Below are 14,647 nucleotides of genomic sequence, written 5' to 3' on the forward strand. Positions count from 1 at the left end.
AAGCGCTGCCTGAGGAAAGCGGGGAGGATCATCAAGGACTCCAGTCACCCCAGCCATAAACTGTTCAGACTGCTTCCATCAGGAAGGAGGTTCTGCAGCATCCGGTCCCGTACCAGCAGACTGAGAGACAGCTTCTTCCACCAGGCCATCAGACTGCTGAACACGTCATAGACACCTCACCTCCACTACTGGAACTTCAACATTATGCACTCCACACTGTATATAAATGCCACTTGTTTTGCACATATTCAACTCTGTATATTTTATATATTTTATTATTATTATTATTATTTTTTTTTTTTACTATTTAATTTGTAAAAATGTGTACACACACACACACACACACACACACACACACACACACACACACACACGTAGGAAAATATTTAGTATACACATCCAGAAATGCATACACTATTATATATTGTACATATATTTATTCGTTTCAGGTTGGCCATTCTTGTATTTTGCTCGTTTGTGTTGTGTTTGCACATCTCTGTTGCTTGTGGGGCTCGCACACAAGAATTTCACTCGCATGTGCTGTGCCAGTGTGCCTGAACATGTGATGTGACAATAAAAGTGATTTGATTTGATTTGATTTGATTCTGTGTCATGTTTAGGGATGGGTACCGGTTCTGACATAAACGGTAGTAACCAGACCGAAAAGCAGCGCACATTTCGGTGCTTTATATGCAAACTCAACAGCCTGCAACAAGTGCTTTAAGCTGATACTGTGATACTGTCAAAGAAGGTAACACCTCAAATCCGATGAAACACCTGGCGACGCATAGCGTTTTTTTTTAAAAAGGTGAGAAATGCACTGTATTTGATAGCTTGCTGAGAGACCTCACACCGTGCACATCTACTGCGGGTGGGTTGCCAGTTATCGGACCCGGAGTTAGCAACATCCCCCAAAAACCCGAAGAATAGAGTCCTGGCCCCTAGCCCTGCCAGTGTAGCAGAAATGATGATGGATGATGATGCAGCAGCAGCAGCCGTTCTTCTCTGCGTGAGTAGCTTAATGTTGTTTGTGTGTAATTTACGTTGAGTAGGTTAACCACGTTATTACATTAATGCATGTAAGGTGAACTAGCAAACATCATCATAGCTACATGCGGCTGTCTCCTTGTTTGATGGCAGATACTCCCTTCACCCTGGACAAAAAGGCTAAAATGACCAAAGAAAAAGTGGAAAACAGTTAAACATGAGAGGTTTTTAGACAAAGTTTGTGTTTTTTCCATTGTTTAAGCACTGCTTCCAGCCGAGAGTGATACCATAAATCCCCTATAGCTGCAGAAAAGACTAACATTGTTATCTTTTTACAAAAAAACAGCTGAACATGGGAGGTTTTTGGACCAATTTTGTGTTCTCCATTCTTTAAGCACCGGTTTGAGCACCGTTTAAGCACCGGCACCGTTTCAAAAGTACCGGTTTGGCACCGGTATCGGATAAAACCTAAACGATACCCATCCCTAGTCATGTTCCTCTCTAAGATTCTCATATTCAACAGTTTCTGCAGACAACCCATTGCAAGAAATTTCAGTTGCAGGGTGCATGTTTCTTCACTGAGACAGCACATATAAAACAAAAGAGCACACTCTTCTACACAATGATGTTTTCCACCTTTTGTATTAATCTGCACTGGCTACTATGAGCTGCCAAAACAAAAAACTTTGAAACAAAACTCAAATGCAGTTTCTGTTTTCAAGCTGCTGTGCAGTTTGACATGTGTTCTCCGTATATCTGCTCTAACAGGGTCTGTGGATAGACTGAGGCTACTCATTAAAGTTTTTTTTTTTTATTAGAGATCTTGTTTCAGCAAGAGTGAGCCTGAACCTTAAAGGCAAAGTAGGAAATAACAAACTGGAGTTAACATGATGACAAATTGTGGGGGCCAACATGAATGACAGAGTCTGCTCATCCAGTAGATTAAGGAGTTAACCTTGGGGCAATTTTATAGCCTGATTTAGATCTGTGTGACTTTGCAGCGGAGAGGAATAAGACGTGGCACTGCAGAGAATCTGTTCTTATTTGTTGACTCCATTGATATCCTCGGGAACCAGGCCTTCCATGACAGCACGCTTAGACTCCAGGATCTGTAAGAACCAAAGAGAGAGCAAAATAAAGCACACTGCCATGCTTGCTTCCTTCTCCAAACACAGCATGCACTCAGTAATCTCTTATGTAGGTACACCTGTATTAACAAAATTCTACATTTAAATAGTCTTTCGTGGATGCATTAAATTGTATGTTTAAGAGTTTAAAAAAAATATCTAACTATAAAACTACAGATATGATAGTGAAGCAGTTACCTGGAAGCTATCACTGAGGCCAGTGATGCTTTGCATGTTTGTGCTGTAGTACCCCAAAACGTACTGTCCACCTAACAGAGGAATCTGACCTTTATCCACAGAAATCTGCAACAACACATATGTGCATGTTAATGAATAATGCATTCATAAAGAATCTGTTAATATGACATAAACGCTGCACTTCTACTTTACCTGTATGACTTCATTTATCTCTGGCAGTTCATTTTCTCGAACCCAAACAAAGGTTTCATAGTCAGACGCAGTCTTAAATCCCACCTGAAGCGTAAGACAGTCAGTCTAAATCCACACAATTATAATATATAAGGTTTAAATGATTTATTTATTGATTTTTGTTGTTTTTACATGAGTCCTAGTACCTTGTACAGGCCAATCCAGTCCCACGTAGAAGACATAAAGTCCTCCAGGACAGAGTAGGTCAAAAGTGCATCCTGGCCTGCGCTCCATATGCCCACAGGAGACACTCGCACCAGTGGTGTGTCAAAGACTTTTCTCAGCTGCGGGAAAGATAAGAGAAAAGAAAATATTTTTAAAGAACATTTGAAAAAGCAGAGGTCTATGCAGTGCATCTGCTCTCACCTCCAGGCTGAAGGTTGCAATGACAGGCTTGTGGTCACTGACTCCATAGCTCATGTCACTGGCGTATTTATCCTGGGTGACCAGGACTGGATACTCATCCTGTTCTTCATCTGTGGAAGTTGATGCCTTCTCATCATCTTCCTCTGATGGCAGGGGCTTGGGTTTGATGCGCCAGAGGATCCGGTCTGTCCATGCCGGCTTCCTCTTCTTTCCACTGAGAATAGAATAGAAGAACAGAATAAAATAGTTCTTTATTGTCATTGTATATCTACATCGAAATTATGGGTGCGCCACGCCGAGCATAATGAACATGGCTGTTGATTTTACAACTTCTATCTAAAAAATTTTTTTTTCTCTATTGCTTACCCTTTAACACATTTACATTTGTCTATCCATACAAATCTACATACTAATTCTTATGAAAAAACAAGTGCTGTTAAAGAATGCAAACCAAACACATACACATGCAGTACAAGGCTATACCTATAGTGTAGCATGCGCATGAGAAATGATGTAGGTTACATGCTAAGTAGCAGATAGTACCATTAACAGGGTATTACAGCTTATGCACACACTAATTTGCTGTGAAAAGCAAAATGTGGATTACACCGGAACAAAAAGAGGAAGGAGTGCAAACAGTGGGGTGCTGGGTGCAGAAGGGAGTTCTGGTCTAATGAATATGCAGAACATGTCTGCCATTTATCAGTCATATTATGCTTACAAAACCCATTTGAATCCTGTTGCTTATGCCAGTGTCTCCATACACTTTGTGAATGTGGGTTATATCTAAGTAACCCTCAAGGTGCCTATCCTATACACAGGACCGAGACACCCACCTAGGCAGATCTAGCATCCAGAACCAGGTCCCCAACCATTCAGAGAGGAGCACCCAGGTGAGAGACGTGAGGAGCAAGAAGAGGGTGGTGCCACAGAGCTGCAGGGGCCTTGTTTGTGTCAAGAATGGATATGAGTCGGAGAAAGAGCTGCTACCTTGTTCATCTATAAATCAGGTTTATAGATGCCATGGCTGCTTTGAGCTTCCATTTAGCGTTTTGCTACAACTAAAGATGTGGTGGCAAAAGCTGATAAAGGAATGTGGGGGATGCAAAACACAAAATAATTCTTACTTTAAACCCAACCATGTCTTTGGAGTGCTGTGCAAAATTAAAATGGAAACGAAGACAATGTGCAATAATCCTTTCTGTCATCGTTGTATTTTTACTCAGTTGTATATAGTATTTGTATTTGTATTCTATTTTTATCTTATTGTATATTTATTTTATTTTATTCTACTGTATATAGTATTTTATTTTATTCTATTCTGTACAGTTGTGTACTGTATTTATTCTTATTGTATTCTAATTTTTGCCTCATAACTTTTGCACTGTCCACTTCCTGCTGTGACAAAACAAATTTCCCACGTGTGGGACTAATAAAGGTTATCTTATCTTATCTTATCTTAAGACACAAATAAGGCTTACAAAATTTGCCGATCATGTGTGTATAATACAGATTTTTTAGCATGTTACCTGGTGTCATAGGTGTCGGAGTTACGGTCAAACTTGTAGGTGGGTTTAAAATTTAACGGTCCCTCCTCAAATTCCTGCAGGAAAGCTTCCTTCTTCTTCATCATGATGAGCTGCAGGAAAATGAAAATAATGAGCAAGCGTGTGTTATTATGTGTGTGTGTGTCCTCACACTAGTACAATACCTGGTCTTTGCCCCACAGCAAATTTAGCCGGCCGCTGTTGATGGATGAGCGGAGAAAGTGCAAACCGTGATCTGCGATGCGGAAGTTCAGATCACCAAACCAGAACACCACCCTGTGAAAAAGCCGCAGAGCCACATTTTACTTGCAGCCCATGTTGCGTATATGCATAGTATTTGTGTGCCTCTGTGAAGGAATCCTGACTTGTGGTCCCGGATTTGTGGGGTGTCATAGATGTCAAAGTCTTGCGTCTCCAGTATGTACTCAAACTCGTCAACGCGCTGCAAAGCGTTGTTCATGTGAGCAGCTAGGTGGCAGTTGAGGAAGCAAATCATGTGTCCATAGAAGGAAAAGCGCACAGACACTCCTCCTTTGTTACCCTAACACAGACACACACAGGAGAACAAATACAGTCTGTGAAGAAGACTAATTATAAAAAAAAGTATCTCTTTTAACTTGGATTATGGATTAGACACAAGTTTTCTATCCCAGTGTTCTGACTGCTTTCAGTGTTCTTTGTTTGTGATTTCTTTCTGTCAAAGCTGCTGCACATTTCACTAAACAAACACAATGGACCTTTCATGGTGCGTTTAAACCCTACAGCATCTGATGCCAATGGGATTCCTGGTGTGCACACAGTGTGGTTGTCTACAAGGTTCAGGGATAACCAGAGCTCCCATTCTAATTTCCTACCCAGTAGCCAAACACGCCGGTCCGAGTGTACGTGGTCTGGATGTTTCTGATGTAGGGAAGATGAATCTGTTTGGCAAACAGCAGCAACAGCAAACCCTGCATCCTCACTGACGTGACCTAGACACAGATGGAGACAGTAAGATTGTATTAAAGTCAAAGTCAAAGTCCAAATTATTTATATAGCACATTTAAAACAACAACTGTTGACCAAGGTGCTGTACAATTAGGATAATTAAAAGAAATAAAAACATAGGGAGATACGATAAGAGTTAAGAAAAAGAATCATAAAATTATTAAATGTTGTAGATTATGCAGCGTTTCTTTTCTTTTTCTTTTCCTCTTTGAATCTCAAACAGTTTAACTGCAACAGCATAAAAATGTATGCAATAATATATTTTATGTCTCTTTTATGGATGAAAGAAAAATACAGGAGACTAAAGAGACACATGAAGACAAATATTTCTCCTTTTCCTTCTTTTGTCTTCTCCGACCTTGACAAAGCCTCTGGGTGCCAGTGAGTTCGTGAAGACATGGCTCCAGGAGTCTTCTGATATCAGATCTGTGATGAACCTCACTGGGGTGGCGTTTACCTCCTGAAGGCTAACACACAGAAAAATAAAAAGAGACAAGTAATGACAGCCTAATGTCTTTGATTCCACTCCTGTGATTCATTATGAATATATATATATATATATATATATATATATATATATATATATATATATATATATATATATATATATATATATATATAAATAGATTATTAGCAACATTTGAAACTCAACTGTCAAAAATGTTATTTCTTACCCAATCACATAGAGATCTGGAGGCGGCTGGGCATCTAGTTGGAGCAAAGAGGTGGCATCTTCAGAAGGCTCTGCTGTGGCCACATTCCAGGTCACAATGTGGATCCTTGTGAGAAAAAACTCCCAAATATTATTTACAACGCTACAAAGCTATACACTGTGCATGCTCAACAGTTTGTGTCCTCAAAAAGAGCAACACTTATACCATAAAAATACAAAAAAAAAAAAAAACCTTGATAACATTTACTTTTCCAAAATACACACTTTTGTAATCTTACAAGTTAAGTGGAACCCACTAAGAACCACAGATATTATTTTCACAAATACCACTTTAAGAGCCTATTGATCATTTCTGCACTTTTTGATATGAACTATATTAGTTGCTATGGTATGCCTGTTTCTTCATGATAAATCAAAGTTTGAAGTGATTTTTCTTTTACAAGCTTTTTAAAAGCCCAAAGTGTTAAAGTCAACCTGAATGCATCTGTGGGAATGAAGCGTCCACAGAGCTGAAATGCTTCTTCCAGCGTGCGTGACACCTCTTCACTGGCTTCGTCGTCAGAGCTCATGTCCTCGATGCAGGTCAGCAGCTGGGACAAACGCTGGCGAAGAACCGTCTTCGACTTTGAGCCCTGAGATGCCGAGCTGCTCGTGCTGTCCGAGCGCACACGTGGACTGTCTGTTAAAAGTTCCATCTTTGAAGTTATGCCTTAAAAAAGGGTCTTCCCAGTGTATGTGACGTAGTAAAGTTCAGGAGGTTCTTCAGTGCACAGCAGTATTGAAAGTAACTACTTAAAATAAACATAAAGAAAGAGGGAAAATCCTACGGAAGACAGACCTTTGGCTTGACTTCTCCTCAGACTTCTGTGGTTGGGATAGTTGTAGCCATCTGATGCGAGAGGCCACCGGTCCCTTTGTCCACTCGACTGAGAGTAATATGAACTGATTCCTAGTTAGTCAAATCTCTCTCTGCATGTGCTTCAGTCAGTTCTTCTTTAAAGTCCTCCAAAATAGCCAAGTTGAACAACTGAAACGCCGAGGGTGAAGGTTGCTGGTGGAGTCCTTTCTCTGGCAGAGTCTTGTGTGATCTGGCTCCGATGGAGCAGCGACTGACAAAGCAGTAGGGTTGACTCGGGAAAGCAGGCAAGAGTGAGTCAGATTTGGAGTATAATCGCAGGCAGGAGACAGGCATGTGAACTTGTGCGTGTGTTTTGCTGTGAGTGTGTGCAGCCAAAGAAAGTGTAAGAGGAGGCTGATCCTCCATCAGTATTGCTGCAAGACCTGGGCAAACCTTCAGCTTTTCTAAGAGGTTTATCACCGCTATTCTTCATCAGCGGAGCACATAGAACAATGCATGTGACCCACAATTACACCCATGCACTGGTGACGAGAGAAAATATCAGCTTTGGCTTCTTCTGGCGTAAATCTGGGCTCTTATTATATAGACAAAAGTTTATCTTTGTAAACTGGATAGAGGTCGGAGAGGAGTTACAAGCAGCTTTAGACTGACACACAGTTTTATGACAAAAACGCAAATCATTCTGATTATCAAGTGTTACAGCACACCTAATAGATGTGGAGCAAATTAAGCAATCATTAAGCAATCTGCAGCTGCGGCGCTTTTTGCCTAATACTTAAATGGATTAAAGATTTAAAAAGTGAGATAATTATTTAATTCCTAAAATTTTAACATCTAATTAGCCACTAAAACACTTTTCTTTGCAAAACGACTCGATTAGAAACCACTGGATATTTCCTTACACAGGACTTAAAATGATCCTGAACTAGACAAACAAGTTTTTACTTTTCTGAAGCTAAAAGTGAAACTCAATTTGCTATTAAATTCTAAAAAATAACATGCTGATTGTTGTGTGTTACTGAATAAGTGTATGTAGCTGAATGGTTTATTAATGGCTGTAAAGCAAAAATAATAAAATATTTGGATGCCTGTGGAAAATACGAAGAAATGGGGACAGGAATAAAGAAAAGTATTTATAATCCTTGGTGTCCCAATCCTCCCTTTCAGTTCATGTAACAGTGTCACATGCAAAGACTTAGGGCAAATTCTTTAGCAAGCAGAGGTGTTAAGTAGATAATCAAGGGGCCCACTGGTCAGAAATGATGAATAGAATACTATTTAAGTTTTCTCGCAGATCTATTAATACTCAGATCCAGCAGCCACAAGTTACTTATAAAGATTATGAAACTGATTATGAAATGCAAGCTGGGAGGGTTACTTTCTTTTGTTTTACTATCTCTACATGTGATCTGTGCTTTCCCTCACATTTATTTCCATCTCTGACTTTGTTCCTACCTACTTTGTATCCTTTCATTTACATTAGGAGACAAAGACAGAATTGTGCTGGTCTTACCTGCACTTGTCTGTTCCACCCCTGCCGGTGTTCATTTTCTCCCCTGTAGGCACACATACACACAGGCTTGGGAAAAATGTAAGCAAACAGAAATGCCATACGCTTTATCCTTACTACATTCAGTTTGCTGGGAGCATAGACCAGAGCCGGGCAAAAATAACTAAACAGACAAAGCCAAACCTGACAGGGATGCCCCGGAGTCATTTCTCAAATTGCTTTTTAATCACGTCTAATCATGGTTAGCCTCGGCCGTGTTAAAGTGACAGTGCCCTGAAGATCACATGTAAACACAGGAAGACTTGAGAGTCATTTTTGGACATATTTTAAATAAAACTTTATCAAAAATGCTGTAGAAATTATTTGACTTTTTAAAGCTAATTATAAATAGTGGGTGCAATGCATATTTGTTGCCGTTGGCTGCTCTGGCCTTTGAACTAGTTTTAAAGTAAGTAAAGAAAACAACAACAATGTCCTGGACTTGTGACTAGACTGTAACAGCAACACCTTGTCCTGTTTGTGTCAAAATTGTCTAATAACTGTGGCTTTGTTATGATAGCTTAGATTATTTGTTTTTCTGGGTTTCTTCCTCACCACCAACCCTTGCTGATGGCTGTGATTGGACACATTAAAATTAAATTCAACTGAATTTCATTTGGCCACCTGGGGGCAACAATGTGCACAACAAGCTGCACGCTAACATATTTGTTATGGCTAACACTCTTTTAGCAAAGTAGTTGATGGTAGTTCATATAGATATAGATATTAGTCTGCTGTTAAACTGGCAATATGACTACCCACATAACATATGTAAGTCCAGTGTCTTTACATTTTATCTCTTTTATTGTTGTTGTGCTCTTAATTTAGATCCACAGCAAAATATGTAATTTCTTACCTAGCTAACTGTTTAGAACATTAGCCAAATTAGCTAGTGAGGTCAATTTCATCGTATATCAGTGTAGATATTAACTACAATAACAACTTGTCACAATATAATAATCGAGGCTATGACAATATGCAAATTTTTATCAAAGAAGAAAAAAATACAATTTAAAAGGCAGAAATTATTTAATTTAGTCTTCTATTCTAGTGTCAACTTTTGTTATCGATATTATTTAATTTTAATTATGCATCAATTAAGTTAGTTGTTTTTCACTGACAAGTTTTTTGTTCTTTATAACAATGTTACTAACTTCTGTTTTCTTTACCCTTATTATAAGCCCCTCCTTGAAAAAGTAACGAAGTCCTAACTTTGGTATTTTAAATTGACCAGTGATTGCAAGAGAAACAGATTGTTGTGCCGTATTCATACTTGCCAACTGCTAGTGTGCTGTAACAAAAACCCAAAAAACAAAAAACCCCACGCAAACAAGTTACTGAGATCGTTTTGCCTTATGAGAACAAAAGCATCCCTCTGTCTAACTAAACCATTACCTTTGTCTGTGTGTCTGTCTTGTGGTATCCGGAAAAGCAGTAGACGCTGTGTGCACAGATGACAGAGATGTCCAAAGGGAATCTGTTTTCCTGTGGTGAGGCTGGTTTGACTGTTTGATACTGTTTTTGGTTTCCTCACTTTGTTCTCAGCTGCTCCCCTCCTGGGTGCAAATTCCCACACACAGCCCACGCTGGACTTAAGCGTAACATCGGATCAAGCTATTATCCCAGGTTGGTTAACAACCCAGTGAGAAAGTGTTTATGAATAGACATGTCTGTTTATTGACATGGCATTTGCTTCACTAAAGCCTGCTTTGTATGAAACAATCCTTCATTTTCTTAACAGTATGGAATGTGAAAGGTGCTCTGCATTACACATTAAAATGCTACTTTATAAGGATTTTATTGACTGCGTAATGCTTTAATTACGGGGATTCATTCTGTTATTTTTGTGGTCTTGCAGGATGGTTGTGCATGATATAAATAAGCCATCTATAGGAAGAAAGAAGAAAGGTTATCAACAGAACAGACACAAAGATTAAAACAAACAAAATCACAACATAAAACTTGATTAATACTTTCTGATCTTTAGATTCAAGAACCAAAATAAATTTTTCATTCATATTTCAACTAGTAAGCTCAGTTTTCTTTTTACTGATAAGCTAAAATATCCTCAGTGGTTCATTAGTAAAGTCAAATATTCCCTCTCAAACATCCATACACTGTGTAGTTTCATCACCATCTAACAAAATATGTAGCAGCTCTCAGCCCCAGCCCATCCTCTGCCTCATAATCAGGATTTAAAGTAATCTTTGCCACAAAAAGCCTGATTAATTCTACCCTGCCTACAGTGTTTGTGTCTGTATGTGTGTGGTGTCTGCTGTCTGTGTGTTTTATAGGTCCACCAGGGGCACCAAAGAATAATATTCAAAAGTCATACTTTGTAGCTTTAATTAACATTTGATGATTTCAACAACTGTTTTGATTTATTTTGCCAAGGCAAGTCAATGTTCATTTTTTAGCTTATATTTGAACCGTTTTTTGACTGTCTGTCTGTCTGTCACTTTTCCCTTGCATTTAGGAAACATACATTGTCTTCCATGTTTAAATAATCTCACACCGATGACATCCATTAAAATAATTTTAAAAAAAGCATTCACATCAAACTTATGTACAGTTGCTTTGTTTCTTTTTATTTAGTTCTTTATGTCTCCAATGTACAGTAGTGTTATTAGAAGATAAAATGACAAAAAGGCACAAATTCACAATAAAAGAAAGAAAAACAGGAGACGAGTTAACAGGAGTGAGAGAGAGAGAGAAAGTAAGAGAGAGAAAGAGAGATTTAACGATTTAAAAACAGTTTGGGATTATTATGGAATCATTTGGTTTCATACTCTGATTATAAATCGAGGAATCTAACAACAGATAACTATGAGATTGTCTCTGTTAAACCACGTTCTCTCACAAGTTTGTAGGTTCAGACTTTTAAAAACATCAGTATCTGTTCTCAAACAACCACATATTTTTGTCCTTTCTCATGTGTAGCTTTAAGCTCCAACACTCCAGCACCCAGTTGAAGCTGCTCCGAAATGTAGAATAATTTCCCCTCGATTCCCCCACTGCTAACCACAGGAGGGCAAAGTCTAACTCGTGCCCCGGCGTCACGAAGGGCCGACGCCATCAGCTAATTATGTGGATCAATGAAGTGACCCAAGCTGCCGTTCCTTTGCAGAGAGAAGTCAGTGTAGTTCAGAGACTGACAACAGAGGTACAACATTCAGAACAAAAATATATATTTATACACTGTCCTGCCAATGAGATGTGGTACCTGTGAGGGAATAATGAAAGACAGGAAATAGTAAACAGGCTCTTTTCTTATTTTTTCCTCCAAATGTGAAGTGCTGCTTCACTTGAGCAGCCTAAACATCTATAACAATATGTAAGAATGCCTTTTTATGACTACAGTTGACAATATTCCTCAAAATGTCTTACCACTACTAAATTCAGCAACTAGAACTCAACATTTTCTGATCCTGTGGCCAGCGTGGGGTGTGTAATGCTGAGTAGATAGCGATTAATTAAGAGGATCAAGTGTTAAGAGGTGTGCTGTAGGCTTTGGCAGGACAGTCTGATCTATATATATATGTGTTCATCTACAATAATTTATTTACTATTTACAAAGTCAGTACATACAGTACATCCACAAACCTCCATGAATCAGTTGGTAGCCCCATCACAGACACTGAGTGAGACACTTGATGGACACAGAGGTGCAGGGATTGAATATCCAGGGCCAGTGTTTTGGAGTCAAAGAGGAGGCAACAGAAAAATGTTTGCCACGATGGCCTTATTCAAGTAATCTGGCATATGCAAACATAAAAAGATCAAACATTATCCTTTTAAAATTTATAGTTCACAAGGTTGATAATGATCCTCAGAACAGTCCCTTTTAATAATTCATCAGTAATGTGTGTGCACATTAGATTAGGCTCAAAGACAATGCTCAAATGTCTGTCAATCATTTACCTTTCTTGTTAATTAGGGTTAGGGCTGAGCCAATTCAGCTCCACGTTTCCCTGTAAACTGAAAACCTGAATCTAACCAGATTCAGCGTAATAGTCCTTTAGATTAATGTAGCTTAACATGAGAGTAACTTCTGGAAGTCTTCCAGAAAACTTTTGCATTTTTAAGAATTTCTGCAAATAACTTATCCTAATTAAAGAGTCAATGGAAGAAATAATTCTTGCAATGCTTGGGACAGACGTCATTTTGACTGATGACAGTACTTGATCGATACCATGTTTATTTAGTAATTGCAAATGAAAAACCCAATAGTGAAATTGATATTTATACTACAAAATTCAGTAAGTATGCATTATTATACTTTAGTAATGATTGTGCATAAACTACAAAAAATAGGCTTTATTTATCTATTATTTTAAAGTTTCTAAATTATTTTACATGAACTAATATTAGCTTGTTAGTGCAAAATGTCCATAATCATTTTCTTGTCTCGTTACCTGTTGCTTTCTCTTTAAGCTTTCCATACTGTTAAAACATGTGCAGGATGTGAAGTAGATGACAGGACGGAAGGAAGGCAAAGGAGGCCAAACAAACACCAGCAAGAAGAAAAACAAAATAGTGCCCGCTGTAGCTTAATTTGTTCCTTGTTTGTAACTAGGATCAACTTTCTACAAAGACACTCACTACCCTGCATGACACATTCACACTCATGCATACACCCAGAAAAATCCCCTCCAAAACAAAACACAAATTTAAATAGCAACCTTTAGATCCCACAAGAGAAATCAACCCATGCAAAGACAATAAACATGGAATTTAATGATGAGTAAGCAACTTGAGCCCTCTTGAGTTGAGGCGCTCCAGTTTACTAAAACTGCAATGACCAAGGAGAGACCAGTGTGTCATGATAGTTATTGCTATTGCTGGATAACACCATTTATCCACTGAAGATGACACAACGGATGACAAGGCAAGACCTGATGCAGAATGACAGCACAGGTCACCAACAGAAGAATAAAAAAAGACACAGGCCTACACTTGTTTATGACTGTTCCAGTTGTCTGCTCTATATTTTTTATTTTGCAGGGTGACACATTTTACCAGCACCCCTCTCAGCTTTTGCTCTCTCTGTATTTCTATTTATATGCATTACTCTATACTTATTCAGACACAATCTTCAATTACGGCAATTTCGAGCACCCCGAACAGCCAAATGAAACTGGGGAGGATCTGCTGAAAGAGGCATGAAAAATACAGCTGAAAAACTTGGTGACCTAGCAATGTTACAAAGACACACACCACTAAGCCCTGCCACAACCACACACACACACATACAGTTGTGGTCAAAAGTTTACATACACTTGTAAAGAATATAATATAATGGCTCTACCGAGTGTCCCGTTATTTCTAAAACTCTGATTTTTCTCTGATAGAGTGATTGGAACAGATACTTCTTTGTCACAAAAAACATTCATGAAGTTTGGTTCTTTAATGACTTTATTATGGGTTAACAGAAAAAAGTGATCACATTTGCTGGGTCAAAAATATACATACAGCAACATGAATTAGCAATTTTGGTGACTTACAAAGTTGTCAGTGAACTGAGCTTCATAGCATGGCCTCTTAACTTCTTGTGAGTGATTATGAGTGACTACAGCTGCTGACTTCTCTTAGGCCAGTTAAATAGGGCTCATTGGATACAAACGCCCACAAACGCTACAATGGGAAAGTCAAAGGAGCTTAGCATGGATCTGAAAAAGCGAATTATTAACTTGAACAAGTCAGGAAAGTCACTTGGGGCCATTTCAAAGCAGCTGCATGTCCCAAGAGCAACAGTGCAAACAATTGTTTGTAAGTATAAAGTGCATGGCACTGTTTCGTCACTGCCAAGATCAGGAAGAAAACGCAAGCTATCACCTGCTGCTGAGAGAAAATTGGTCAGGAGGGTGAAGAGTCAACCAAGAATCACCAAAAAGCAGATCTGCCAAGAATTAGAAGCTGCTGGAACACAGGTGTTATTGTCCACAGTCATACGTGTTTTGCATCTCCATGGACTGAGAGGCTGCCGTGCAAGAAGGAAGCCCTAGTTCCAAAAGCGGCACCTTAAGGTTCGACTGAAGTTTGCTGCTGATCACATGGACAAAGATAAGACCTTCTGGAGGAAAGTTCTGTGGTCAGACGAAACAAAAATCGAGCTTTTTGGCC

At 38.9% G+C, this 14,647-nt stretch overlaps 1 protein-coding gene across 2 annotated transcripts; it reads right to left on the bottom strand.

Annotated features, from left to right (window-relative positions):
• Positions 1–524: 524 nt before the first annotated feature.
• inpp5kb (inositol polyphosphate-5-phosphatase Kb) lies at positions 525–7,317 on the bottom strand. Of its 2 annotated transcripts, XM_086308758.1 has the most exons (13): positions 6,591–7,317; positions 6,118–6,222; positions 5,802–5,910; positions 5,311–5,427; positions 4,822–4,997; positions 4,621–4,732; positions 4,439–4,548; positions 4,037–4,063; positions 2,910–3,123; positions 2,690–2,827; positions 2,505–2,588; positions 2,313–2,417; positions 525–2,096 (listed from the first exon to the last, which is right to left on the bottom strand). In XM_086308758.1, the coding sequence occupies exons 1-13, from the start codon at positions 6,809–6,811 to the stop codon at positions 2,028–2,030; spliced, it is 1,587 nt and encodes a 528-aa protein (XP_086164884.1). In that variant the 5' UTR covers positions 6,812–7,317; the 3' UTR covers positions 525–2,027. The 2 variants fall into 2 exon arrangements, with proteins under 2 accessions (XP_086164884.1, XP_086164885.1); XM_086308759.1 differs by lacking the exon at positions 4,037–4,063.
• Between the last annotated feature and the right edge of the window lie 7,330 nt (positions 7,318–14,647).

The sequence above is a fragment of the Aulonocara sp. 'chitande type north' Nkhata Bay genome, linkage group LG10 (assembly GCF_057382095.1).
Source record: "Aulonocara sp. 'chitande type north' Nkhata Bay isolate Kocher_YH1m ecotype deep benthic linkage group LG10, A_spYH_male_GT1.1, whole genome shotgun sequence".
Lineage (NCBI taxonomy): Eukaryota > Metazoa > Chordata > Actinopteri > Cichliformes > Cichlidae > Aulonocara > Aulonocara sp. 'chitande type north' Nkhata Bay.